We start from the raw sequence: 27,642 nt of genomic DNA on the forward strand, positions 1-27,642 counted from the left end.
AAGCCAGGCCGAGGGACGGAGGAAACCCTCTGTATAAAGCATTTCGGTATAGATGTCTTCAGCTATCCACGTTCAGAGAAGGGAAAATATACGCTTTCTGAAGGGATTTGGGCTCTATTTAAGGCTATCTGGGACCTCCTAATTGTTTAATTGATTACTGCTGAGTAATATGTCTCTTCTATCCGGTCAGATGAAGTATCTTAACCCTTCAGTGCGCTGCCATAGGACGATCAGGAAAATAGTTTCACTTTTTGAATTGAATTACTGAAATAAATTAACTTTTTGATGATATTCTAATTCATTGAGAAGGACTAGTGTGTGTATGTGTCACATCTAGTCACTTAGGTGAGCTCCAAAAAGAAGAAAGACTGCACTCTAGTACAAAAAGTGTTTATTTTTTAATTCAACAAAAACTTGACCTTGCAATGTTTCAACCCTGCCTGGGTCTTTCTCATTCATGATGATGGATATGAATTTATAACGCAACATTCAATTACTTGCAGCATCTGACTACTCTGTTATTTAAGAAGTAAAGTAATGCAGTATATAAGCACTACACAGGGGTGAACACAGCTTTACGCATTTCACCACACGTATTTCATTATTAAGATGTGATAATCACAGGACATTTGCGGTATCAGTCCATAAAGCAAAATTAAAGAGAATCTGTATCCATTATATAACTAATTTAAAGCTCAATAATTGGAACAAAATCCACAAAACAATCTATCAAATTTCTGTTAATATGTAACGGAGTGAAGTGAGTCTAAAAATGTTGTTGGTACATAGTTCCCACCCATTTGGCAAAACGCTTAATCACATCTTATTATTTTAATCTTAAATGTAGAAAAAAAATTAAGCTATGATTATTGATTTCAGGAAAACTCAACAGGTTTCTTCTTCCTCACACAATTTGATCAAAATGTGCGCTAAGAACCTCACTATTGTAAGAAAATTCAGCAGCAACGCATATTTATTTATTTATAGTGTTTAGGTGGCATTAGTGTTCGCCATTTTTGGATTATATATATATATATATATATATATATATATATATATATATATATATAAAAATATATCTTGAATGATAGAAGCAATGGAACTCTTCTCTAATAAAGTAAGCGAGTAACATTCCAGCCTGCGCTATAATGTCTTGTATTTTTATAAGTTTATTACAGTAGTCAACTGTCCTGATAAAATGGGGTCCAATAGATACGCTCGGCATATGCACCGGGAGCTTTACCGCATTAGTGTAAAGCTGCTTCGTGTACAAACCTGGGATGAGCGTTTAGGTGGGGGGGGGGTGCAATAAGTGCTTGCTTCCTTCCTTTCTCAGACTGATGGAAGCGCTAATTCACATATTATATCTACATTATTTAATGTTTTCAATCTCAGACAGTCCACTTTTGATGTAAGCACCACAAGCACCACCGGTGGAGCGCAGAGCGTTCCCTGTAGCTATGGGAGTGACGTCATGAGCTCGTAGGGCTGGATCTCTTGCACTCCCTGCAGCGATGCAGGGAAAGTGAACATGCATTTCTATTGCTGAATCAAAAGTATGTTTCTGTGTGAGTTATATAAGGAGATGGTGCTTCAAACTACATTTGTGTATTCCTGAGGTTGGGGGACTTTAGCTAATACCCCTTAAAATACGTTGAGTTGTCAGCCTAAAGGGATCTTCTATAAACTATTTGTTATGGTTAGCCCCTTAGGTGAGTAGTATAAACTAAGTGTATTATGCTTATTGAATAGTGGGCTTGAAAGCGCTCAGGAACAAATCTCCTTCTGTTTTTTTATTTCTTATTTGCTGTATTGGCATATCAACAAGGACTACTGAAGTGGTATTCTATCCTTGTACATGGAGATTGAGCAGCTGAGAGTGAAGACCTGTGAGAGATTTATAGAGGAATGAGGGATAATGGCGTAGTGGGCGTGTACTGAGATCATATTTTATGGTAGATACTAGTTGGTTCACCTAAATTGGGGATGGTAGTGGGTTTTATCACATATCAAGTTTCTTCCTTCACCCCCTTTAAACTATCTGCCTACTTTTGTTTATTTTTTTTTCAGTGCTCTCTGCAGTTGTCAGGAGGAGTTGTCATGGTGGTTTCGTATCTGACCGCTATATGGTCACTGTATGGCAGTATTATTGATTATATTGGTCTTTGTGTAATGGTTGCATACACTTGTCCCTGACTGAAAAAGTGTGAACCTGTCCCTCAATTTGTGATTAGGTGTTTATGTGTTCCACTTTTATTTTCCTTCTTGTGTTCACACTGTGTCTTACATATTTAAAGGAGTGGCGAGGGACATCACCAAACACAGAAACATTTGCGAGATAAATAAATTTGCAATAACATAAATAATATTTTCTTAGAGAACCTTTCACTATCCCAGACCTGTCCAGCGGAGTGCTCCATCTTATAGGCACTGCTGCACAGACCTTGGGGCATTTTAAATTAGCTGTGTAGTCAAAGCCGTTCTGGACAAATGTGCCGTTATAACACAATAGAAGCCGCTCTGACACTGTCCGCAGCCGATTGGACAGTGTCAGAGATCTGACTATCGCGCCCCCTGCCTTCCCACGTCCAGAATTGCCCCTCTGACAGTACAGGGGCTAATTTATATATCGTGCGCCAATTATAACGGCAGATATCTGCAGAACGGCTTAGACTACACAGCTAATTCAAAGTGCCCTAAGGTCTGCGCAGCAGTGCCTATAAGATGGTACACAGGTCTGGAGTAGTGAAAGGTTCTCTTCAATAGAAAATATATCTAAGCCATTTTTGCTATGATATAAACATTAATCATTTTGATTTTCTATATATATGTACTATGTTAAAGAAGTTTTCCGAGTTATTTAAAAAATTTGCCACGGTAGGAAGGATGCAAAACAAAAATACAAAAAAAATTGCCCATTCCTCACCTCACAGATCGCCATAATTTCAGCACCACCGCTTCCGGTCCTTCCCACCGCTGTGTATTGACATAGCTGCAGCGATGATGTGCTTGTTTATCCACATGGTCGCTGCAGCCAATCATTGATCTCAGTGGATAAACAGCACAGGATCGCTGAGGCCAGTGCTTGGCTGCAGCAATCACGTGGGTATACGGGCACGTCATCGCTGCAGCTATGTCAATAAACAGCGGTGAGAAGGAACAGAGTGGTGGCGCTGAAATGACAAGATATGTGAGGTGAGTAATGCCTATTATTTTTTTTTTGCATCCTTCCTACCTTGGCCATTTTTTAAATGACTTGGAAAACCCCTTTCATTTACTGTTGGGCCTGGAACAGAGCCTTGTATGTATGTATGTATTGTGACAACTCGGGGTAACAGGATCGCCATCTCCAGGGTAAGATGGTTGGCACACTTAAGAATTTTCACTCCAACACAGTGGATACGGTATGAAACCGGCCGCAACCAGCTTTATTGTCTTCATACATGAAAAACAGTTCAAAATAAACCCTAGGCCGTCCAGCCTCTAACTAAACGTATAGCTTCCCTAGCTATCAGGGTGAAAGGCCTTCTGCCCAGCACCTCACAACAATCGTATGTTCTTACCAGAACTTCTGACTCCCACAGGCTGGCAATACCTGTCCTCCTCAGACTGGGAGCATTGTGTGAACAGATCACTCCTTTCTTAAAGGAGCCTTAACAGCTGGCAGCTAATGAGACTCCTAAGGCAGCCCAAACCCTGGACTGTCCTGAAGACGGAGTGGAAATGTTACTATTCTCTTCCACTCCAGCAACCGAGACCTTTTTCCAGGTTTCTTGCCTAATAAATAAAGAGAAATGACACTCTCTTGTAACATTCCTTTTAAATATATAATTCTGGGCCCAAATCCAGCCCCTTAGTAGCTGCACTGATCTCAACCGTAGGTGGGATCACTTGACTACAACCCCCCGGGGTCAAAGTTCCTGCATTGTGGTACCATCTCACATAAACCATATGATATACCATCTACTTGGAGGCACATTAGATATTTGACTCGTGTCTGCCATTACCTTATCAATATGTGTACTTTCCACTAGGAGAGAGCACAAAATACTTTCCCTGCAATATCAAATACTTTACAAAATTTCCATTCATGTTTATGAGATACAGTTTCTTCAACCACGTCACGTGTTACTTCACCAGAGGTTTCAACCAATTGCTCCTGCAGTGGTAAAGATGAGAATACATCCCGGTCATGTGACTCCGTGTGATCCACCAGATCCATTTTGTACTCTGACAACTCAATAGGATCAAGATAAACTTCAGAGGCAGATGTGTATACATTACCACTATGTTCTCCACTGCAATCATATAGATCTGCAGCAAACTCTGAAACGTAACAATCGGTTCTCGCAGTAATTGTGGGACACACTTTTTGTTCCTTTCTGTTGAACACACCTCAAAATCACATCTTCTCGGTTTTAGTTCAACATTAACAGCATGGGAATAATTTACATCCTCCATATTTGTCTCTTTCATACCTACCCAACACTGGGGCATCATAATATCAATCTCATCCCGAGTACACGCTATATACTGCAGATCACTGTGCCGACCAGAACAATGGGTCTCTTCTCTATCACACACGTCATCTCCTGCGACCATCTCCTCAACATGAGGTTGTAGACCTTTCTCTATGGAAGGTGCATGATCTATTTGCTCTGGAGTATTAGCACATGATTCTTTATCACTCTGCATTTTACTTTCATGTGACAACGTTACGTCAGTTACTGCACATAAACGGGCAGGAGTTAACTCTTGGTGCGCCAACATACTAAATAAATGCTAATTAATTAATGAATACATATTAGAACGTTTATCTAATACAGGGCTACATCTTTGGGCCTGTGACCTTCTTTAGCTGTTTTATAATGCTGTAGCTATATGGAGTGTAGCAGTCGCACCTGGGCCCCAATGTCTATGATGGCCTAAAGCTCCGTCTGCCACATAAGAATCCATCAGTATTATAAATGACCCATGGTAGGTGGGGGGCCCTGTTACAGTTTTTTCACTGGGGCCCAAGAGCACCAAGCTAGTGGAGCAGAAGTGGGGTTAGTAAAAGGGAAAAGCAATAGTCACTAAAAGTGTAATCATTAGCACAAATACAAAAACTCTACATCAGTTAGATGATATAGTCCTTGCATAGCAAAAACATACCCAAGCTGTGAGTATATTATTTAACACTTTGAGAAAGGCACAGGTCAACGTAAGGCTTTAAATATAAGAATGTGAATCCTATATAGAAACGAAGGGTCCTATTACACGGTCGACGTGGGCCGAGTAAACGAGTGCTGATCACCGAGACAGCTTGTTAGTCAGTGCTCGTTTGCTCCTTTCACATTGAGCAGTGATTGCTTATGCATAGGGACGAGCGCTCGTTACTCAAATCGATTGTCTGCATACATTTTCATCATGTCGGCAGCACATCTCCCTGTTTACACCGGGAGATGTGCTTCCGACAACAATGAGTTTTAATGCTTCATAAGAGAACAGAGCAAATCATCAGCTGTTTGTTACCCTGTTTAAACAAGGCAATGATCGGGAACGAATGTTCATATGAACGCTCGTTTGCCCGATCATTGGCCCGAGTGGGCCTTTATTCTATTAAAACGAACTAGTAAAATGTAGTCTTTTAAAGTTCTCTGAACACTGTGGAGAAGTCTTGTTAGAATAAGATTATTGGATACGGTTAGGACTTAGGCTGGGTTCACACACCCTATTTACAGACGTAATTCGGGCGTTTTAGCCTCGAATTACGTCCGAAAATACGGCTCTAAAGCGTCGGCAAACATCTGCCCATTCATTTGAATGGGCTTCACGATGTTCTGTGCTGACGGTCATTTTTTTTACACGCCGCTGTCAAAAGACGGCGCGTAAAAAAGACGCCCGCGTCAAAGAAGTGCCTGTCACTTCTTGAGACGTAATTGGCTCCATGGAAAAACAGCTCCAATTACACAGTGTAGGAGGTTAGACCGTTCAAACCCCTCGTTTATCCCGACACTAGCCAGGATAAAGGAGGGGGGGATTCTCAGAGCTCACTAGAGCGAGTGCTTTTTTCCCAATTTTGCAATGCTGCAATTTTGGGAATAGCTCCATCTAGTGACCAGCGATGGGAAATATTATAAATTAGAATCTAATTTATAATATTTCCTGACTCGTGAAAAAAATAAAAAAAATTTGAACAATGTTTAATCACCTACACACTAAATGTTTAATTAAAAAAAAAAATACATGTTTTGCTGGCAACACATTCCCTTTAAAGCATTGTAAAAAAAATAAAATAATAAACATAATTGGCATCGTCACGTTCGTAAAATTCTAAACTGTTACAATATAACATTATTTAACCCGCACGTTGAACGTCCTAAAGAAAAAATATTCAAACTACAGAATCGCTGTTTTATCACCTAATCTCCCACAGAAACATGAATAATAAAAAGTGATAAAAACTTGCATGTACCCCAAAATAGTACCATTAAAAACTACAGCTCGTCCCTCAAAAAATAAGGCCTCATACCGCTCAATCAACCGAAAACCAAAAAAGTTATGGCTTCCAGTATATGGCGACAAAACATATTAAGGCCGGATTTCGTTTTAATTGCACGGTGAAAGCCGTAAAAACGAAGCTCAAGAAACAATGGAGGAATTGCTGCTGTTTTTCCATTCCACCCCACAAAATATTTTTTTCCCGTTTCCTGGAACATTATATGGCACAATAAATGGTGCCATGAAAAACTACAACTCGCCCCACAAAAATTGGGCCTTAATATGGCTATATCGACAGGAAAATTAAAAAGTTATGGCTTTTGGAAGGTGGGGAGGAAAATAACAAAAGGAAAATCCGAAAAATGGCTGCGGCAGGGAGGGTTTAAAAATAAAACACTGTTTACAACGAAGCAATGATGACATGCCGGTATGACACGTGACGGCTGCAGCCAATCACTAACTACAGCATTAAGCCAATAAGTGTGGAAAGTGACCGCATCAGACATCACAAATGGGATGTAAAAGTAGACCAGCAGGGGACCACGTCGACATCGGCACTGGAGCAACTAAGAACTAGTATCATAGCGTCTGTTTTGTTATGTGAACATATTCAGCAGACAGGTTTTTTTTACTATTAACAACCAGACAACGCCTTTAACATAGAGTGGATGTAAAAAGTCTACACGCCCCTGTTAAAATGCCACATTTTTGTCATGTTACAATGTCAGTCCACTTTTTCCACCTTTAACCCCGTCAGCACCAAGGTCATTTTGGCATTCATTTTTTCAAATCTGACATGTGTCACTTTATGTGGTAATAAAAGTGACCCTCATCTTTGAAACCACACCCCTCAGGGAATTTATCTAGGGGTAGGCCTCATGCACACGACCGTAGCCATGTGAACGGATGTGATTTTTGGGTTGGCCGGCGTGTCATCCGCGAGCCGCCCGCAAATCACGGGCCGTGCACATGGCCACGTCCATTATTTTCGATGAGCCTGGGCCGCAGAACACGGCCGTAATGAGGGCACGTTCAGACGTGGCAGAATTTTTCCGATGAAAATGTTGCTTCAGATTCTTTGCGAATTTGCAGCAACATTTTCATATTTGACAGGTAATTCAGACATTGTGGATATCACAGCAGCCTTGCTGCAGATTTCAGCCTTTCAAATGCAAATGCTGAGATCCGCAGTGAAAGCCCGCTTCTTCTCCGCAACAATTCCGCTAGGTGTGAATGTGTGAACGTCTGTTCTTTCTGCGGTCCAGGCTCTTGGGCCATGCACGGACCGTGGAAACCACGGTCGTGTGCATGCGCCCATAGAAATTAATGGGGCCGCAATTTTCTCGTGGATTTTTGCGGGAATTGCGGCCGCAAAAGCACGTTTGCGTTAGCATTTTGACCCCACAGGTTTTTTGCAAAATGTATTTGAATTAGTCTGTGAAGATGAAAATTTACTTTTTTTCTGAAAAAACATAGAATTTTTTATAAGGAATAAAGGAGAAAAAGCACCTCAACGTTTGTAAAGCAATTTCTCCTGATTATGGCAATACCCTATATGTGGTAATAAACTTCTGTTTGGACCCACGGCAGTGCCCAAAAGCGAAGCAGCGCCATTTGGATTTTGGAGCGCAGATTTTACTGGAATGGTTTTCGGTGCCATGCCGCGTTTGGAATTTTCATAAGGATTAAAGGAGAAAAAGCACATCAACATTTGTAAAGCAATTTCTCCTGATTACGGCAATACCCCATATGTGGTAATAAACTGCTGTTTGGGCACATGGCTGGGCTCAGAAGGGGAGTGCCATTTGGAATTTGCAGCTCAGATTTTGCTGAATTGTTTTCTGGCCGCCATGTCACATTTGCAGAGGCCCTGAAGTACCAGTACTGTAAAAATTCGCCAGGGGTGATCCAATTTTGGAGACTATACACCTCAAATACACCTCAAATCATGAAATTAGAGGTGTAGTTAGCATGTTGAGGGTGTTTTATATATTTTATTAGAATTGGGCCGTGAAAATGAAGAAAATATGTTTTTTCCAATAACATGTAGATTTAACTCATAATTTTTATTTTCCACAAGGAATACAGGAGAAAAGAAGCCACACAATTTATTACACAATTTCTCCTGAGTGGGGAAATACCCCATATGTGGTTGTAAACTGCTATTTGGACACACGGCAAGGGTCTAAAGGGAAAAAGTGCAATTTCGTTTTTGGAGTGAATATTTTTACAAAATTCTTTTTTGGCACCATGTCGCATTGCGCTGAGGCACCAAGTGACCCCATTTAGGAAACTAGAATAGATGTTGCAGATTGAAAATTGCCATTTTCCACAGATATGCTATTTAGATTGTGCCTTTTTAGACACACACCCCATAAATTGTTAAGCGGGTTCTCCAGAGTACAGTAATACCCCATATGTGGTCATAATCTGCTGTTTGGGCACACTGCCAGACCCAGAAGGAGCACCATTTGGCTTTTGGAACACAGATTTTGCCAGGTAGTAGTTTTGTGTAGTGTTTTACTGGTGTTTCAGTTTATAATGTGGGGGCATATTTATGCTGTGTGGAGTACATAAGGGTACATGTAAGCTGTGAGGAGTATATCAGGGTGTATGTAAGCTGGGCAAAGTGCATCAGGGTATATGTAGGCTGGGCGGAGTGCATCAGAGTTTATGTAAGCTGGGCGGAGTGCATCAGGGTATATGTAAACTGGGTGGAGTGCATCCGGGTATATGTAAGCTGGGTGGAGTGCATCCGGGTATATGTAAACTGGGCGGAGTGCATCAGGTCATGATAGGATGATGTAATAATGGGGTAAATGAATAATAAAATTAATTATCCATGGATAGTGACGTAGGCTTTGAACCAATCCTTTATGCACAGGCCAGATTATTGGGTGCAGGAGTCACACTTCTAAAGGGTGTCCATGGTATTGTACAAAATATCCGCACTCCGGCATTGCCTAATCTTTGACTTCTTCACTAGCCCCATATGTATCACAGACCCCAAAATGTCATAGTTTACGCTGCATTTACAGGGTCTACCAGTGGGGGCTAGCAAATTATGACATGGGGTTTTAGGTGAAGAACTGCTGCACATATAAATTAGTCTGGGCCGTCGTTTTGCATTATTGCGTTCCGAGAGTCATAACTTTTTAACTTTTTTTTTGTTGTCCAGTTCTTGGTAATGTCACTGTTGTGCCAAATGTAATCCACTTCTTGATGATTCACTGTGTTCCATGGTATATCTAATGCCTTAGAAATTCTTTGGTACCCTTCTCCTGACTGATTCCTTTCAACAATCTGATCCCTTTGATGTGTTGTAAGCTCTATACAGACAATGGCTTTTGCTGTCACATGCAACAAAGTAAATGTCAGGAAAAACCTAATAGAACAGCTGAACTATATATGGGGTTCAGAATCACTTTAAATAATGGCAGCTGTGTACTTACTACTATTTAACATGAGTATAAATGTGATTGGCTAATTCTGAACACAACCACTTTCCCAATTATAAGAGTGTGTTCACACTTATGCAACCACATTATTGTAGTTTTGTTATTTTTATTTTTCCCCTCTAAATGATTTCAGTTTGTTTTTTCAATATAATTGTTCAGATTATCCTCTCTTGGGTAAGATGATTGGCGCACAAAGGACCTTCCCTCTAATAAAAAGGGTCTCGTACAACTATCTTCATACAGTTTTTTTGTTTTTTTCATGCAGAAAAGACAAAACACATCAACAGTACAGCAAAGTAAATCCTAGGCTGTCTGGTCACTAACTAAACATAACGGGGAGATGTATTAATACTACGCCAGTCTTAATAAAGCAATCTAGAGTAAGATGCTAAAAATTTATTAAGAGGCACACTGCTCCTTATACATTTTTGGCATCTTCTGCTGTCCCTGCGACACTAATGGAATCTACGTCGTTTTTGACGCAAATGAAAGTAAATTTGTTGGGCTGCGGTGGCCAAGCCCCCTTCTGCTAAGCTTTACTCAGTTTTTGGAAGAATGGCAAGGGCAGGGGAAACTACTCAAAAGTCAAATTTTCATATCCATTACTCAAAAGCATAATATGAAGAGTTCATGCAATGCCTAGATATCAGGGATTCTCCTTGCCTGCTTTCTCCTGATCATGACACCTTAGCATCTGCATTGAGTGGTGTCAAAACATCTTCTGTTTCAAAGAACACTCTGCAGACGGATTCTTTAATATCTAGCTTAGTATTTATAGAGATGAATTCGTTTCATGACACCATTCTTTACAGGAGTCATGAGTTGATAACAGAACAAGTAAACGAGGAGCTCTAAGATCTACACATCACAAGACCCCATAGCTAATACTAAATAAGAAAACCCCTTATTTGTATGTATGGCCACAGATGTGTCCTTCCTTACCTTTCCTCAGATCTTAACATATCCTGAGATGCGTGGCGCAAGATGGCCAACTATGAAAAAAAAACATGATTTGGCGATACTCAGTCACGAGATGTCTATGCTATATCTGTCACTTTGTAGCAACCCAGTGGTTGTGATGTGAATTGCAGCATAATAGTCTTTTGATAGCATGTCGCGATATTGTATTAAATTGGTTTCATGAGAAAGTGCATATAGTTTGTTTTCATTAAGGATCCACGTTAATATCCCAAAACTCTCCAACTGTTTCTACCTGCACCAAATTTGAGAATATTGATATTAAAAAACTGTGTCACTTTCATTTCAGGTTTAAGATACCGTGGATGATTCTGCGTTCGATGTTTGAAAATGTCCTTTAATTTGTTGATCTTACATAGAAGCATGTTAATTCAGTTATGAATATTCACTCCATACCTAATCAAATGACAGATAACACACCTATCAAGAAGAAAAGGTTCCAGTACACGAGATGATAGACTGAATAGAATTATTAACTGCAGTTCACTCATTTATTATCTGCAGCAGAATTGCCACATTTCTATTATGGGCGCATTATGTATGGCTTCAAATTTGTAATGGGGGCACTGCCTGTGTATGTAACCGATATGGGAGCATGCTGTCTGGTTGCAATTGTTAGGGGAGCACCGAGGCTGGCATCAGCTGTTACATGGGCAGTGTGTTTGGTTGCAACTGTTTTAGTGGCACTGAGGTTAGAATGCTCAGTTACCGGGCCACTGTGTCTGTTTGCAACTGTTATTGTGGTACTGTGTCAGATTTTGGGGACACTGTAATAGGCTAGCTCTATCGTGGAGGTAATGTATCAGTTGACTCTATTATGGGGACACTGTGGCAATGTCTGTCCCTAAATAAATGACCTGTTATTGGTTATATCGGTGTGATAGGATGATAGCCTTGCTCCTACCACTAACTCATTAAAGAGGCTGTCACCATATTTTCAAACGCCTATCTCGTATTGCAGCAGATCGGCGCTGCAATGTAGATTACAGTAACTTTTTTTTTTTCAAAAACGAGCATTTTTGGCCAAGTTATGAGCATTTTTATATTTATGCAAATGAGCCTTTCTTAAGTACAACTGGTCGTGTTTAAAGTTAAGTACAAGTGGGCGTGTATTGTGTATGTACATCTGGGCGTTTTTACTTGTTTTACTAGCTGGGCGTTGTGAATGGGAGTGTATGATGCTGACGAATCAGCATCATCCACTTCTCTTCGTTAACACCCAGCTTCTGGCAGTGCACAGACACACAGCGTGTTCTCGAGAGATCGCGCTGTGACGTCACTTCCTGCCCCAGGTCCTGCATCGTGTCGGACGAGCGAGGACACATCAGCACCAGGCGACAGAGGCTACAGTTGATTCTGCAGCAGCATCGGCGTTTGCAGGTAAGTCAATGTAGCCTCTGTCGCCTGGTGCCGATGTGTCCTCGCTCGTCCGACACAATGCAGGACCTGGGGCAGGAAGTGACGTCACAGCGTGATCTCTCGAGAACACGCTGTGTGTCTGTGCTCTGCCAGAAGCTGGGTGTTAACGAAGAGAAGTGGATGATGCTGATTCGTCAGCATCATGCACTTCCATTCACAACGCCCAGCTAGTAAAACAAGTAAAAACGCCCAGATGTACACACACAATACACGCCCAGTTGTACTTAACTTTAAACACGACCAGTTGTACTTAAGAAAGGCTCATTTGCATAAATATAAAAATGCTCATAACCTGGCCAAAAATGCTCGTTTTTGAAAAAAATAAAAACGTTACTGTTATCTATATTGCAGCGCCGATCTGCTGCAATACGAGATAGGGGTTTGAAAATCTGGTGACAGAGCCTCTTTAATTGGCCCACATTACTTGTTACTAGTTGTAATATTATTAATTTGTTTCTTTGCTTTGTAAATATATCATTGTTTTAGTCGTTACTTTGCAGTCGCTGCTCACAACAGTGCCATGCAGAGGGGTGCCCTGAATGCAATTTTCCCCTGGGGTTTCCATTGTAAAAAGGCCTGAAATCACTGCCCATATCAGCTTGGGTACCTCTAAATCTTGGTGTTTTATTGCAAGGGTATAAAACCTTGTCACTATGAAACTACTAAGAAATTGAAGAGGTTGATTCATAAAAACAAAGCAGACACTGAACCATTAACATCGAGGACATAGGCAATTCAATGCCCATATCAGCTTGGGTACCTCTAAATCTTGGTGTTTTATTGCAAGGGTATAAAACCTTGTCACTATGAAACTACTAAGAAATTGAAGAGGTTGATTCATAAAAACAAAGCAGACACTGAACCATTAACATCGAGGACATAGGCAATTCAATGACTATAGATTAAATATGTCCAGAAATTCACAAGAGTCCCCAGTATATACCTATGCACAGCCATGACCTAGTTTCTTGAGTTAAACCTATTGTCAGGCTGACTGGTGCACTACTGAAATGACCCGGGCATTGTCAGTACCCAGAATAGAAATAGCACAGCAGATAAATTATTAAACATGGATGTGGCTACTCTAGATGGCATCTGAACGGCTTACAGTGATTATTATTTACTGCCGCAGAAGCTCTGAGCATGTTGTGATTTTCTGAACATGACATCATTTAAGTTGACCTCTGCTTTCCTTATGCATATTTTTTTTTCTTGACTGAAGCTAAATCCCCCTGCCTTATCAGTGCCGAGCATTGTGTACAAGCATAAATTGCAGATGAGAGGGAATATTCTCCAGCACAGATGCTGCTGTTACTATGGGGACGTGGGAGCCAATAAGCTGCCGATGCTGCGGACTGTACTATGATGCTGAAACAAGATGGTGAATTCTACCTCTGCCTCTCATTCATTCCTTCCAGCTGATGCAAAACACGCACACAGGGTGTAGAGCAGTCAGTGAAAGCTCAGCCATCAGCTGCGAAAGACCAAAAACAAACCCCTCTTTTTTTAAATCTTTTTGATGTCTGTTTGTTTATTTGACCTCGATTACTCTTGGGCAGTAGCATCGGCTGTTTTGATTTTTTGTGGGCTTTCCATAACAAGTCCCCACAGAGGGTTGATAGCACAGAGCCCTTGAAGATGGTTACATCACAGGCTGACTGGTGTATATCTCTCCACTGAGGCTGAATGAGCAGACCGGACTGTAGATTGCAGCACACACATTGCCTCTAGAGCTCTCAGAACCAGAACTAGCTCATCTGAACGTGACCGTCCTGACGACATTGAACATGGCGTGCAGAAGGTGTTATTTGTGAGTATCTCTTTATATTTTGTATCTCTGCTACCATGACATAGATACATGACATCCATGCGAAAATCTAGTGTCATTGAAATATTCTCTGTGTTCCTTTCGAGATAACCGAATGGACGCAACGTACCATTTTGGTTGAGGTTTAAACGAATCACCAGGTTCTGCATATTAATCATGGGAAGGGATTGCGGATATGGGTGGTGATATTGGAATAGTGTAAAATTAGATGGCTTTTAAGTGATGACATTATTGGGCTCAGAATGAAGGGTCAGCATCTATGTAGAAAATGCTTTGTCATAATAAGCTGTAGATTTCCTGAGGGCATATCCATGAATAGTGTGATAGGCTGACCCGTGCCAACAAGATAATGACTTGAAAGCTCACCATGCAGTGCCATTGTATTATTAAAGGTAGTTACAAGGTCAGTAGTCACATATTTTATGGAAGTATTGACGGGTCCTAGCGCATCACTCATCATAAGTGTTGGGATCATGTAGTCTATGCATTGATGTTATATGTTTATTTAGGGGAATCTTGTCTATGAAGAGGAAGTTGCCAACTATGTTTTTATGTACAGAGCCGATAACATCAAAAACGGAAAATAGAGTATCTAATAAGCCACATCTTAACAAAGACGTCTATACTGAAACTGCATTACCTGCATTTCAGATCTGTTCACCCATATACTGGTATCAGAAATTGCATTACCAAATGGGAATATTCATTTTCCATGCAGTCATTTTGAAATACAACATCTATCAACTGGGAATTAAGTTACATTTAGGAGATTGTAAGCCAGTAAAACAATGCTTAATGTTGTTGTGGACTCTGAGTGCTGTATTTAACAAGGAGGGCTGATGGTAAAATATTACTTTATGACATTATTATTATTGTTTTATTGGTATGTGATGGCAAGTTGGTGTCAACGCTGGGCGACCATATCTATGTTGTTTCCTCTTCTTTTTTTGGGTCTTAAGGCTTTTTAATTGCATTATACTCATATAAAACAACGCTACAACTACTCATCTATCGTACCGTCCATGACGAGACAGCATTCATTACCTAAACTTATTCACTGCCGGTGCCCACTTGGTTACAGTAAATAATTACAACATTGCTGAATGTTTTCTTATTTTGTATAATGGACATATGTCTATTCCCATACAGATGTCTGTTTTTAGAATTAACATAATATACTGGTTTTCAAAATGAATATTTATCTTGCATTAAAAGTGAAGACCTCCGCAAACGTATGCGCTTAGGTTAGATCATTGAACTTCAATCTACTTCATTTCTGATCTTTATATAAAAGTACATGGGGTCAAATCTCTGGCCTTACTGCACATGTTTATGGGCTGCCATGTTCAATCATATATCTACAGATTTCTAAGTCTTGTATTTTAGGATTAAAACACAGAAGAATTCCCAGCAGGAATCAGAATACACACAGTAAATATCACACCGTAAATATCAAGCTTTCAGTGCTAACAATATTTAGGTATATAAAGGCCTAAAGGGTTTTAGGATATTTTTATTTATGTCCGTAAAACAATTTTATATTTGGCTATGAGCATGTGTTATTGAATACCTATATGAAACACCCAGTAGAATAGTAGAACGCTATCCGTAAATTAGTAAAACTTTCATTATAAATGTAGTGTGGATGTGTAAAAGTAGGATATAGGGCTTGAATTAATTCTATAATAAACATGTAAAACAGATATGGCATATTGGATATTTTTACAACAAAACACAAGTTGTAGTGTAACAAGTGCCCACGTATATACATTTAGCAGATAATATCTAATGGTAAGTGGGCATTGTATGTGGTCAGAACCTAGGCTTACTCAAAGCCAAAGCTTTAGTCCCTGATTTAAGACAGTTGTCCCCTTTTCAGACTGATATTGTATAGTCGCAGTATTTTGGTTATCTTTTTCAGAAGTTTGTACAGAATTATCCAGTCCGTGCAGTGCGCTCCTGTCCGCAGTACATGGCGTTCCATGTTGATACCACTTTAAACAATGGTCTCCATGCATCAGCTCAACTTATCACTGCAACCACAGCCCTAAGCAAACAAATCCATCTTAACTTAAAGTCAATTTGCTCACATTGGCTCCTACACGCGAGAAGATTACTATTTCCCATTCCAACGAAAGACACAAACACAGTTTCTCGCACATCATGAACCAATTTCACAGGAAGCTGAATGCTAGTCGGCATTCCCAACATTTCAAACATCCAGGAAGAACCTAATGATGGGGGTTTTATATTCTGGCATTAATAGGGCTCAAGTAACTTAGGGCAAGTAGTGCTCAATCATGTATAACTGTATAATGTAACATTGAGCTGTCCCTGGACACTGATCTCACAAGCCAACGCAGTTAAAGGGGCACTATTTACATGCGCTGATCTGTACTGTTGGCTCTATGGGTAGGGTAAGTCTACTCAATTGGTTAACATAGATGCTTGTCGACATACACTTTTATCTCGTCCAATAAAGACGGCCCATACTTATTTTAGTGATACTGATTCCAGACCATTGCACCCAAATGAACTCCATTTTACATTTCATATATTGCAAGCATATGTATAAAAAGTAGGTATGGTACAGACAGGACAAATCAAACATCTATACTAAATGATGCCTATACAATGATGAAGCATATATTTTATCAGTATGGTACAGTAGATTATTTAAGGTAGTAATAGGCTTAGCTTGACGGTCTTGGTGCATAGGCTATTTTTGGACCAGTTACTTAACTGCTATTTGCATTACATCCTACTGTAAATATTGTTTTAAATTCACCAATATTCAAGTTTATAGTCAAAGAGGTTATCTAACATAATTGCAGAACTGAATATTGTAGTGATATGTCCTTAAGCCTAAGCAATGTCACTTAAAGGGGTTGCCCAGGATTAGAAAAATATGGCTGCTTTCTATCAAAAATAGCACCATACCTGTCAACAGGTTGCATGTCGTTTTGCAGTTCAGCCATATTCATTTCAATAAAGCTGGAAATTCCCATGGACAGGTTTGGCAGTGTTCCCTGGAAGAAAGCAGCCATGTCTTTCTAATTCTGGAAAACCCCTTAAAAGTTCTCCTGATTTCTAATTTGTCAGGCTCGCTTTCCAAAAATAGGGACCCATTTGTAATTGCAAATGCTGCAACCCTTAATGCTCTTCTACTACTGTTGGTACTTTGTTTTGTTTTATTATTAAAGAGACTGTCTCATTAAAACACCAACTTTAGATATATTATTAGGGCCAATGGACATCAAAGATAGGAGTCCCCAACTTAGAACCCCCCCTATAAACCACATCGGGGAGCCGTTCACAAAGAGTGTCTCTCACTGTGGTAGACCCAGCCCATCCACGTATACATGTTCGGCCATTCATTTGAATGGCCGCCATGTAATACTACATTTCACATTCAGCAGCTAATGCAGTGGAAATGTATTGTGAGGCACCGCTTCTCCTGGCAATTACAACTGATCAGCGGGGGGTTAGAAAGCTGATCATTGGGTCGGCTTCAATTTAAAAAGTGGTTGTCTTCATGGGACAACCCTTTCAACCTTTCTCGTACCGCGCCATAATAGCACATAGTGGGAAATGGGTAGTTCTTGCTCCATGGCATACTATTACGGGTCAAGGACCGCTTGGGCTCAGAAGCTCCCCTGTATTATTTGCATAGTCATTGTTTAATTAGAACTACATACCTTTCTAAATAAGGCTTGGGCTATGCGGAGACTTTGGATGTGACACAGGTTGCCCGTCCAAAGGTGGCTGCGTACATCGTAGTAACGAAAGCAAATTGCAACCAGCAAGATGCCGCGACCGTCGCAAGAAATCAAAACTTGATGGATCTTGCGACTCTGAAGTCGCAGCTGTGGAAACTTGCAGTTGATAGCGCAGCCACATTCACTTATATTACTGTGATGTACAGAGCGCAAAACAGCCACCTTTGGACGCGCAAACTTTCACAGCCAAAGTCACTGTAAAGGATCTGCCAGACACAGCTTCTGTGTCGACGCCCGTGGGTAATCAGTCTGCACCTGCTCCCAAGTCTGAGAGAGTGACACGATCTTCTAGCAGTCAGGCTGGGAGGCTGAGGAGTGGGAGAGCCTATCACAGCCTGGCCAGACGGAGCTAGCTCGCACCCTCTGTCTATTTATACCTGCATTTCCTTCTCCTCCTTTGCCTGTGATTCTTTCCTGTTTCCTGGCTCTGCTGCTCCTGCTATTATTATTGACCTTGCTTCATTTTGACCCTGGCTTTACTGACTACGCTCCTGCTCTGCGATTGGTACCTCGTACACTCCTGGTTTGACTCGGCTCGTTCACTACTCTTGTTGCTCACGGTGTTGCCGTGGTCAACTGCCCCATTTCCCTTAGCTTCTGTGTACCCTTGTCTGTCGTGCACTTATTGAGCGTAGGGACCGTCGCCCAGTTGTACGCCGTCGCCTAGGACGGGCCGTTGCAAGTGGCGGGTAGATTAGGGCTCACCTGTCTGTCTCCCTACCCCATCATAACAGTCACCATGTAACTCTAATATTATTTGAAAAGGTATGTAATTCTAGTTTCGAAAAGTTTTTATTAACATTTGTAAGCATAAAAGGATACATTCCACTTCTTTTAGAGGAAGAAAATAAAACAGCCCATCCGAACCATAGCCCTCGCAGGGGCAGGTATGTAATTCCAATTAAACACTAACGATGTCAAGAAATCCATCAAGTTCGGATTTCTTCTGATGGTCTCGGCAAATCGCAGTTCGCAACGCGGCCACAATAACTTAGATTACTACGATGTACTCAGGGAGCCTTTAAAGGGGGAATGTATGTAAACATTATAAGTTGTCTGCTAAGAGGCTTGAGGAAGATATAACGTGGCAAACAGAGCTCAAATTTCTACCCACAGACATATTTTGTCAAAATTTGAAAATTGAAGATATTCATCCACCTTGTCCTAATTCCTCCTAGAAATATTGTGGTCTATTGCTATTGTGGATTTTCATTTTTGGCAAAGACTTGATTCACACACAGCGTTTTGCTGCATTGTTGTGTTTTTTGTGGCATTTTTAACAACGTTTTTTGATGCGTTATATAAGGTGGCCAGATGCTATATTAAAGTCTATAGTAAAATATAAAATGCACTATTTACAACTGTGTTTTGGTTTGTAGTGTTTTTATTGCTTTTCTATGATAAGTGGTATTTTTTTCAAAACGCAGCATGCTGGGTATGGCGGTTTTTTAGGCGTTTTTTCCCATGGGCTTCTCTATAGGACCAGGAAAAAAAGGCATTTACAAAATGACACTAAATAGAAAACGCCACTAAAAACAATATACAATTACTGTTAGGGTATGTGCACATGATAACTGGCTTTTACGTCTGAAATTACAGACTGTTTTCAGGAGAAAACAGCTCCGTTGTTTCAGACGTAAATGCTCCTCCTCGCATTTTGAGAGGCGTCATTGACGCACGTAATCTTGAGCTGTTCATCATTGAATTCAATGAAAAACGGCTCAAATTACGCTTCAAAGAAGTGTCCTGCACTTCTTTGACGAGGCAGTCATTTTACGCGTCGTCGTTTGACAGCTGTCAAACGACGACGCGTAAATGACAGGTCGTCGGCACAGTACGTCGGCAAACCCATGCAAATGAATGGGCAGATGTTTGCCGACGTATTGTAGCCGTATTTTCAGACGTAAAACGTCTGAACGCATAATACGCCTCGTTTACATCTGAAAATAGGTCGTGTGAACCCAGCCTTACATTTCTCAAATCTCTGGCGTTTTAACATGCATTTTTTTCACGCAGTTTAGATTAGTGTGAAGACCACTATAAGCTAGGAGCTGCTTTGGGCCTCCTAAAATAGTTCCTAACCTAGAGTGGTCTTCTGTTTTTGTGTATGGCCCCATAGAAATGAATGGGTTTGTGTGCTAACCGTTAAAAAAAATGGATATATATCTCTTCTGTTTAGGCTCCATGCTGGGTTTTGGCATAAAAAATACATGCAAAATCTGCAGCAAATCTACACTGTGTGAACAAGGCCTAAATTTTACTCTATTTTAGACTCAGTGGGATGTTGAAATTATATGAATAATTAATGTAATATTACGAGTCAGCCTGTAACCTCAAAATTATTGTTGTCTAGGAATTCATTATTTTTTTATTAACTCATTGAGGCAATGGTTACATCAGTTGCGTTGTGTGACTTGGTAAGAATCACAGTATACAATACTACAGATACTAATAAGTAAAAACCTCCAAAGGAAACAGTGGTTAATACTCAGGTAGAGTGTTTATTTTTGTGATTCTACGTGATGTGCTCTCAAAATAGTATCCTCTGCTACTACTGGGACAGAATATGGGATGTGTTCAGGCTGCTAGAACAGGCCTGCAGACCTTAATGAGCAAAGTCCTTGGGTGATACAGGAATGGAGGTGATCCTCGCTTGTACAGAGTTCTTTGTAGTTGTTTTCCGGCTGTATCACTCCTTTGAGAGTGAGCAACATTCAGAAGACATCTATTAAAAGATACAAGTGTTTGTCTGGGTTTGGAATAAAAATAAAGCTGGATCAATACTACATTCTCTTTGTATATAGCTATTATTACAGAAATGCAGTGAATTATATGTGTTTTGAGCGTGCATTATGGTTTTATATTGCTTGCCGTGTATGATATTTATTGTTTGTTGTGTTATAGAAGAATTGTTTTTGACATTACCGTAGTCTGTTATGCTAGTGACCATGATCTATCTGAGAACATCACGATGAAAGTATGTAGTATAAAATAGACTAAATAAGGAATGGATTCTAAGTTTAGAACCAGAGAGATAACTAAGAAACCACACATGTAATCTCAACAGAGTCCCACAGGTTCTAGGATATTTTGGTTTTGCTTATTTTGTTTTTCATCAGGGAACAATAGCAATTTCAATAATGACCCAGTTTAATTAGAATATAGCAGATGTGCGCTCCGTCTACTGGGTGTAGACTAAATATAATAGTTCTTCCAAAACAATACTTAGATCTGTATAGCATTTTACTTATATTGATCAGAGAATTGGGAAAATGTCTTGGTATACTGCTTAATAAAAATAAAAAAATGGGAAGCCTGATGAGTTTCATGGGAGTTGTAGTGTAGCTATAATTTAGGTTCCCTTGGTTGGCAACTCGTGCTCTGTTATTATGGGATATATAGTTCTTTGCTCTTTATTCATCTGAAAATTTTAGTAGGCATGACATCTCAGTAACATTCATTTGTACACATGTATGTACAAGATATGCATGTATTTAGGCTAAACAAATCAAAGGGTCATATTGCGCTGGGAGCCCCTACGATCTGATATGACTGACACAACTTATCTCTAAAATGTCACTTTTATTAATCAATGCTAAATAGTATCCGGCAAAGCCTAATATCCAAGTTCCTATTTGTAGTAAAAATGCTCCCAACTGTACCAATACCCGTGGTAGCCAAGGTACTGATAAAACAATGTATTGTGTTAAATATGTGGATCAATGATTGTCGTGAAAATTAAAGAAACACTCCAGTGAATTATTTTATCATGGCCCCCATTTGGAAAGTACACCCAGTAAAAGGTAAGGCAGGTCATCCTCTTACCGGGCGCTTTGTTTCCGAACTATCTCCGCCGTTATGTCACGTGACCAGTATGTAAGTGGCCGATTCCGTAAGTCACTTTCACTATGCGATCCTATTAAACTCATATTGAGTTTTTTATAGGAATGCATAGTGAAAGTGACCATATTTTTTTTTCATGGTAGTATATGTGTGACGGATGGCTATCGGATGGCATCCATCAGAGGCATCTGTCACAACAATGTAGTAAAATAATGTTTATGTCAAATGTATACTTTTCTTTACACGCGAATCTGTGGTTGATGATTGGCTGAAGAATGGCTTCCATTGGAGGCATCCATAGGTGGTATATTTTTTTTTACATGTTTAAAGAGGCTCTGTCATCACATTATAAGTGCCGTATCTCCTACATAAGGAGATGGGCGCTATAATGTAGGTGACAGCAGTGATTTTTATTTAATAAAATTATCTATTTTCACCACTTTATTAGTGATTTTAGATTTATGCTAATGAGTTGCTTAATGCCCAAGTGGGCGTATTTTTACTTTAGACCAAGTGGGCGTTGTACAGAGGAGTGTATGACGCTGACCAATCAGCGTCATGCACTCCTCTCCATTCATTTAGGCAGCGCATAGGGATCCTTTTAGATCAGTATGTGCTGTCTTATACTAACACATTAACGATACTGAAGTGTTTAGACAGTGAATAGACATTCCACGGGATGTCTATTCACAATCTCTGCACTTCATTACTCTGTCTGTGGCAGTTACAGCAGAGGAAGCGTAATCTCACGAGATTACGCGGTAAATGACAGGTTACAGCGAGATTACGCTTTGCTCTGCTGTAACTACCACAAAAACAGTAACGAAGTGCAGAGATTGCGAATAGACATCCTGTGGAATGTCTATTCACTGTCTAAACACTTCAGTATTGTTAATCTGTTAGTATAAGACAGCACATAGTGATCTGGCAGGATCCCTATGCGCTGAGTAAATGAATGGAGAGGAGTGCATGAGGCTGATTGGTCAGCGTCATACACTCCTCTGTACAACACCCACTTGGTCTAAAGTAAAAACACGCCCACTCGGGCATTAAGCAACTCATAAGCATAAATCTAAAATCGCTAATAAAGTGGTGAAAACAGATCGTTTTATTAAATAAAAAGTACTGCTGTCACCTACATTATAGCGCCAATCTTCTTATGTAGGAGATAGGGGACTTATAATGTGGTGACAGAGCCTCTTTAAGATCTCGCACCAGACATCTCGGTATCCTGAGGAGATACGGTGTATCACTAGAAGCTTATGATACAAAAGACAGTGCCAGCAAAATACCAGATTCAGGCAAGATATAAAGCATATAGGGGCATGGAGAATCTAAGTTATGGGGAAGATTAAAATAATTAAACCTTTTAAGCCTTGAAAAGAGAGGACTAAGGGGGGACATGATTAACTTATATAAATATATGAATGGCCCATACAAAAAATATGGTGAAATCCTGTTCCATGTAAAACCCCCTCAAAAGACAAGGGGGCACTCCCTCCGTCTGGAGAAAAAAGGTTCAATCTGCAGAGGCGACAAGCCAAAAAGGCCTAGATAATTTCCAGGAACGAAAAAATATTAGCTCCTATGTCAATGTTTAGAAATTAGTTTCATCCCTTCCCTTTTTCCCATCCCTTGGTTGAACTTGATAAACATGTCTTTTTTCAACGGTACTATGTAACTATATATCATGCTGTATCTGCTGTTACAGTGTAAATTCAGTGTATTACGGTGCACCCATTAATTTCATTGGCTATCAGTGGTCTATCAGAGTGAATGAAGAGCTGCTCTATATACTTTAGTTATTATTAAGCAACTATGCTTTATAAGCTGAACATGCTCTAATATGGCACATAATAAGGAGTTTTCTATAGCAGACACTTCTCTAGCACCATGCAAAATAATTCACTTACCTACTTTTATTTTATTTTATATGGACTGTGGCATTACTTTTAGGTGGCAGAGAATGTCTCTGATTCTGGTAAAGCTTAACATAGAATGAGATATGGGCATGGCTGAGCAGTTCAGAAATTGTTTTCATTGAATAAAAGGCAGGTTTGGCTATATTTAGGAAGATATACAGCAGAGTTGTATAGAGGCACACGGAGTACCAGTAGCTACGTACCAGAGTCGAATGCAATCCATTAGACGCTGTATGGTGCTCCATACAGTGCTCTTCACCGTTCCGTATAGGGATAGCCCTATGCCTTATCCCCATTTACCCCTTATAGGGAGAAAATCTGGATAGAGCTCAAGACACAAATAAGACGGCACTACTTAAATTGAGTACATTCTACTAGGGGGTTTTAAAGTAGGGTACAAAGAAAAGGCTCCCCTCTATGAGTTGTGTGAAATGATATGTACAACTTTATAGAGCTTTACCGCCAAAGAAAAAAAATGCTGCCAGTGTTTCAATGCCCAAGGAAATGGTGCCCACTGTTTTGGGGTGTGTCTCTAAGTTGAAGTAGAATGGAGTAACCTTTGGAGTAACTTTTGGCGCAGATTTCCTGAAGGAGAAGCAAATGTCACTCAATTATCAGATGGAGTTTTTATTTTTCTCTCAAAAACAATGTACTTCAGTGCCATTTATAGGGAAGAATAACTCTATAATATGGCATCCAACGGAGCACGTCCTAATTTTCTTCTCAGTTGGATTCTGTCAAAGCTTTTGTTTGTTTCTTTATGATAGCAACGTTTGAAAATCCCTATGGTAGTCTATAGGTGCTGTATTACAGCACTATATAACTTGTAGATTGTACGGAACCATAATATGCCTGTGTGCATGAGGCCTTAGGAACTGTGGAAAGATAACATTTACTCAATTTAGAGTAACTCTGGTGTACCAACTGCTTAGGCCTCATGCACACGACCGTAAAAACACCCGTTATTGCGGGTCGTAATTACGACCCGCAATAACGGGCTCATATACTTCTGTTAGCCACGGGTACCGTCCCGTTTTCTCACGGGAAGGTGCCCGTGCCGTTAAAAAAATAGAACATGTTCTATTTTTCTATTTTACGGGCCGTGCTGCTATACTTTATAATGACAGCACGGCTCGCAAAAGCGGCCGGCTACCCGCGGCCGGCCGTGCCCGACCGTGCTCGTAATTACGAGTCGTAATTACGAGCACGGTCGTGTGCATGAAGCCTTCGTCTGTGTTGTCACTTAGCATTCAAATTAAAGGGCTATTCCCGTGTAAGACATATCCATGGGATATGCCATAAATGTCTGATAGATGCGGGTAGCACCCCTACCTGCTTCGCTGTTTCCGTAACTTATAGGAATCAAAGGAGAGAGCTCTGCCACCTCCCCATGGATTCTCCGCCTGGATGTGGCGGATGGAGATATGATATAAATGTCTCAGATGGGAATACCCCCTTACGAAAAAAAAACCCACTAACAACATAGAAGCTTGAGAAAGTGGGCAGAACTTGGAGCATGCTCAGGGAGTTTGACACAGAGAGAAGATATTGCTTTTTGTTGTCTCCTAGCAGCAATATAATGTTGTATCATCTGATATTACAACACCAGCGAGATGCCGGCACAGACAGCAGAAACCAGTTTATACAACAAAGCCAAGGAATATAAGAGAAAGCAATATTTTTGATCAGGAAAACACCAAGAAATGCTGCAAATAAATTACAATGATTCCACCTGTTTTGGAAGATGCTGCATAAATATTAAAACCTCACCCATGAATATTTTATGTTGTGCTGTTCAGAGGAAATCACAGAGGGGGATCCTCCTTTCTCTTTTACCAAAATAGACATTGTCTCTATAACGGAACAGATATTTGCTTTCATGCACTTGCTATTTACAAACTTCACGTCTTAGAGGTTTATAAACTGTGGTGTCCAGCCGGGAGGGACCAGTGTAAGAACATCGATTTATCCTACAAAATACTCCTGCAATATCCTCTTTTTCATATTTACATAGTTTATTTATTCATTCAGCATTTCTTGAAAGTCTGGACAATCGAATACTCAACATCTGTATATGTGTTTAATAATAGAGACATGAAATGGTTCAGTAGAGCTGTAATTGTGGGATCTTTTGCAGAAGTGAAACATGAACTTGCAGTCCGAACTACTGTGGCAATGACTATATTCTTGCAAAAAAAATCTTAGGATGGTACGGTTAATTTTGTGTGAAATGGGTAAATGAAAGTTGGGTTCAGTAGTTACAGGCAGTGATATACCTGCCTTACATAGAGCCATTGCTATTGGGCCCAGGGAGTGGGGTAGCACCACCCACAAATGGGATTTTGCACTTGGGGGGACAGTTTGATGTTGACCCCCTTGCCCCTCCGCCTGAATTGGCAGTTCTGCGGGGTTATATAATTTTATACAGCCCCTACAATGCTGATGATCTTAGTGAAGAGGAGAATATATAAGCACTGGAAAGGAGAGGTCTTCATTGATCTGAGGGAAGTCTCTCCTGTGTGTAAGCATTAGTTGGTGAGATTTGCAAGAAGTGTTTTGAATGTGCTATATATCTATTATAGATAGAGAGAGGTTGATGGAAGGGACAGAGAATAGGTAAAAAAGAAAAACAAATCGAGATAGAGGCAGTATAAGCAGAAAGGCCTTAAAGGGGTTTTCTCATCTTGGAAATTTATGGCATATCCACAGAATATGCCATAAATGTCAGATAGATGCCGGTCCACCTGGGACCAGCACCTATCTCTAGAACGAGGCCCCCTAAAGCCCGTTATATCTTGCTTGGCACCTGCGGCCTCCCGGCCACTGCCTGATTAGGTGGTCGAGAGTTACGGAAACAGCGCAGTTCGCCGTGCTATGCTGTTTCAATAACTTCGATTCACTTATGTTGGAGTAACGAAAACAGCGTAGCTCAGCGTGGTCGGCCGTTTCCGTAATTCCCGACCACCTAGTCAGGAAGTGGCCAGGAGGCAGCATCGAGCCAAGCAGGGCAGAACGGGGTTTAGGGAGCCCTAGAGATATGTGTGAGTCCCAGAGGTCAGACCCGTATCTATCAGGCATTTATGTCTTATCCAGTAGATTTGCCATAAATGTCCAAGATGGGAAAACCCCTTTAAGAGCTCCAAGTTTATAAAGAATAAGGAGGGGAATGAATAACAGTAAGCCCATGTTCACGTGGCATATTTTCAGGCATATTTCAAGCCGTGATATGTTCGTATTACGTTCTGAAATACACCTGAACTATGCCTGCAAACAGCTTCTCATTGATTTCAATCAGAAATATGCTGCTTAGTTTATACCAGGCCTATTTTTACACAGCTGACTCCTCGCAGAAAAAAGAAAAAGAAGTGACGTGACTTCTTGAAGTGTTTTACACGATGATTTTTTTACATTTCCTATTGACACTTCAAAAAAACGCTTTGAAAATACAACTCAAAATACACTAAAAATGCTTTGAAAATCAGCTAAAAAAACACCTTGATTTAGGCCTCATGCACACGAACGTATTTTTGTCCTCCCGTAAATACTGGCGTAAATACGGGTCCTTGGTCACACGTATTCGACCCGTATTGCACCAGTATTTACGGACCCGTGCCCGTAAATACGGGTCCGGTGTCACCCGTATTCCACCCGTATTTACGGGCACGTTTTCGCTGCAAAATTACACTGCAGTAATCAGCAGCCCCTTCTCTCTATCAGTGCAGGATAGAGAGAAGGGGCAGCCCTTTCCGCAGAAAAAGTAAAAGAAATTCATACTTACCCGGCCGTTGTCTTGGTGACGCGTCCCTCTCTTGACATCCAGTCCGACCTCCCTGGATGACGCGGCAGTCCATGTGACTGCTGCAGCCTGTGATTGGCCTGTGATTGGCTGCAGCAGTCAAATGGGCTGAAACGTCATCCCAGGAGGCCGGACT

At 40.5% G+C, this 27,642-nt stretch overlaps 1 protein-coding gene across 8 annotated transcripts in view; it reads left to right on the plus strand.

Moving 5' to 3' along the window:
* Positions 1-27,642, plus strand: part of IQSEC1 (IQ motif and Sec7 domain ArfGEF 1) — a 725,681-nt gene that overhangs the window by 430,672 nt on the left and 267,367 nt on the right. For 2 of the 8 annotated variants that reach the window (XM_075833817.1, XM_075833820.1), the window contains exon 1: positions 13,722-14,148. The exons of the other annotated variants lie outside the window; for them this stretch is intronic. In XM_075833817.1, coding sequence (XP_075689932.1) covers positions 14,126-14,148 — 23 coding nt within the window. In that variant the 5' untranslated portion in view covers positions 13,722-14,125. Of the gene's footprint in view, positions 1-13,721; positions 14,149-27,642 lie in introns of those variants that run through there. 8 annotated transcript variants of the gene reach the window in all.

The sequence above is a fragment of the Rhinoderma darwinii genome, chromosome 7 (genome assembly GCF_050947455.1).
Source record: "Rhinoderma darwinii isolate aRhiDar2 chromosome 7, aRhiDar2.hap1, whole genome shotgun sequence".
Classification (NCBI taxonomy): Eukaryota; Metazoa; Chordata; class Amphibia; order Anura; family Rhinodermatidae; genus Rhinoderma; species Rhinoderma darwinii.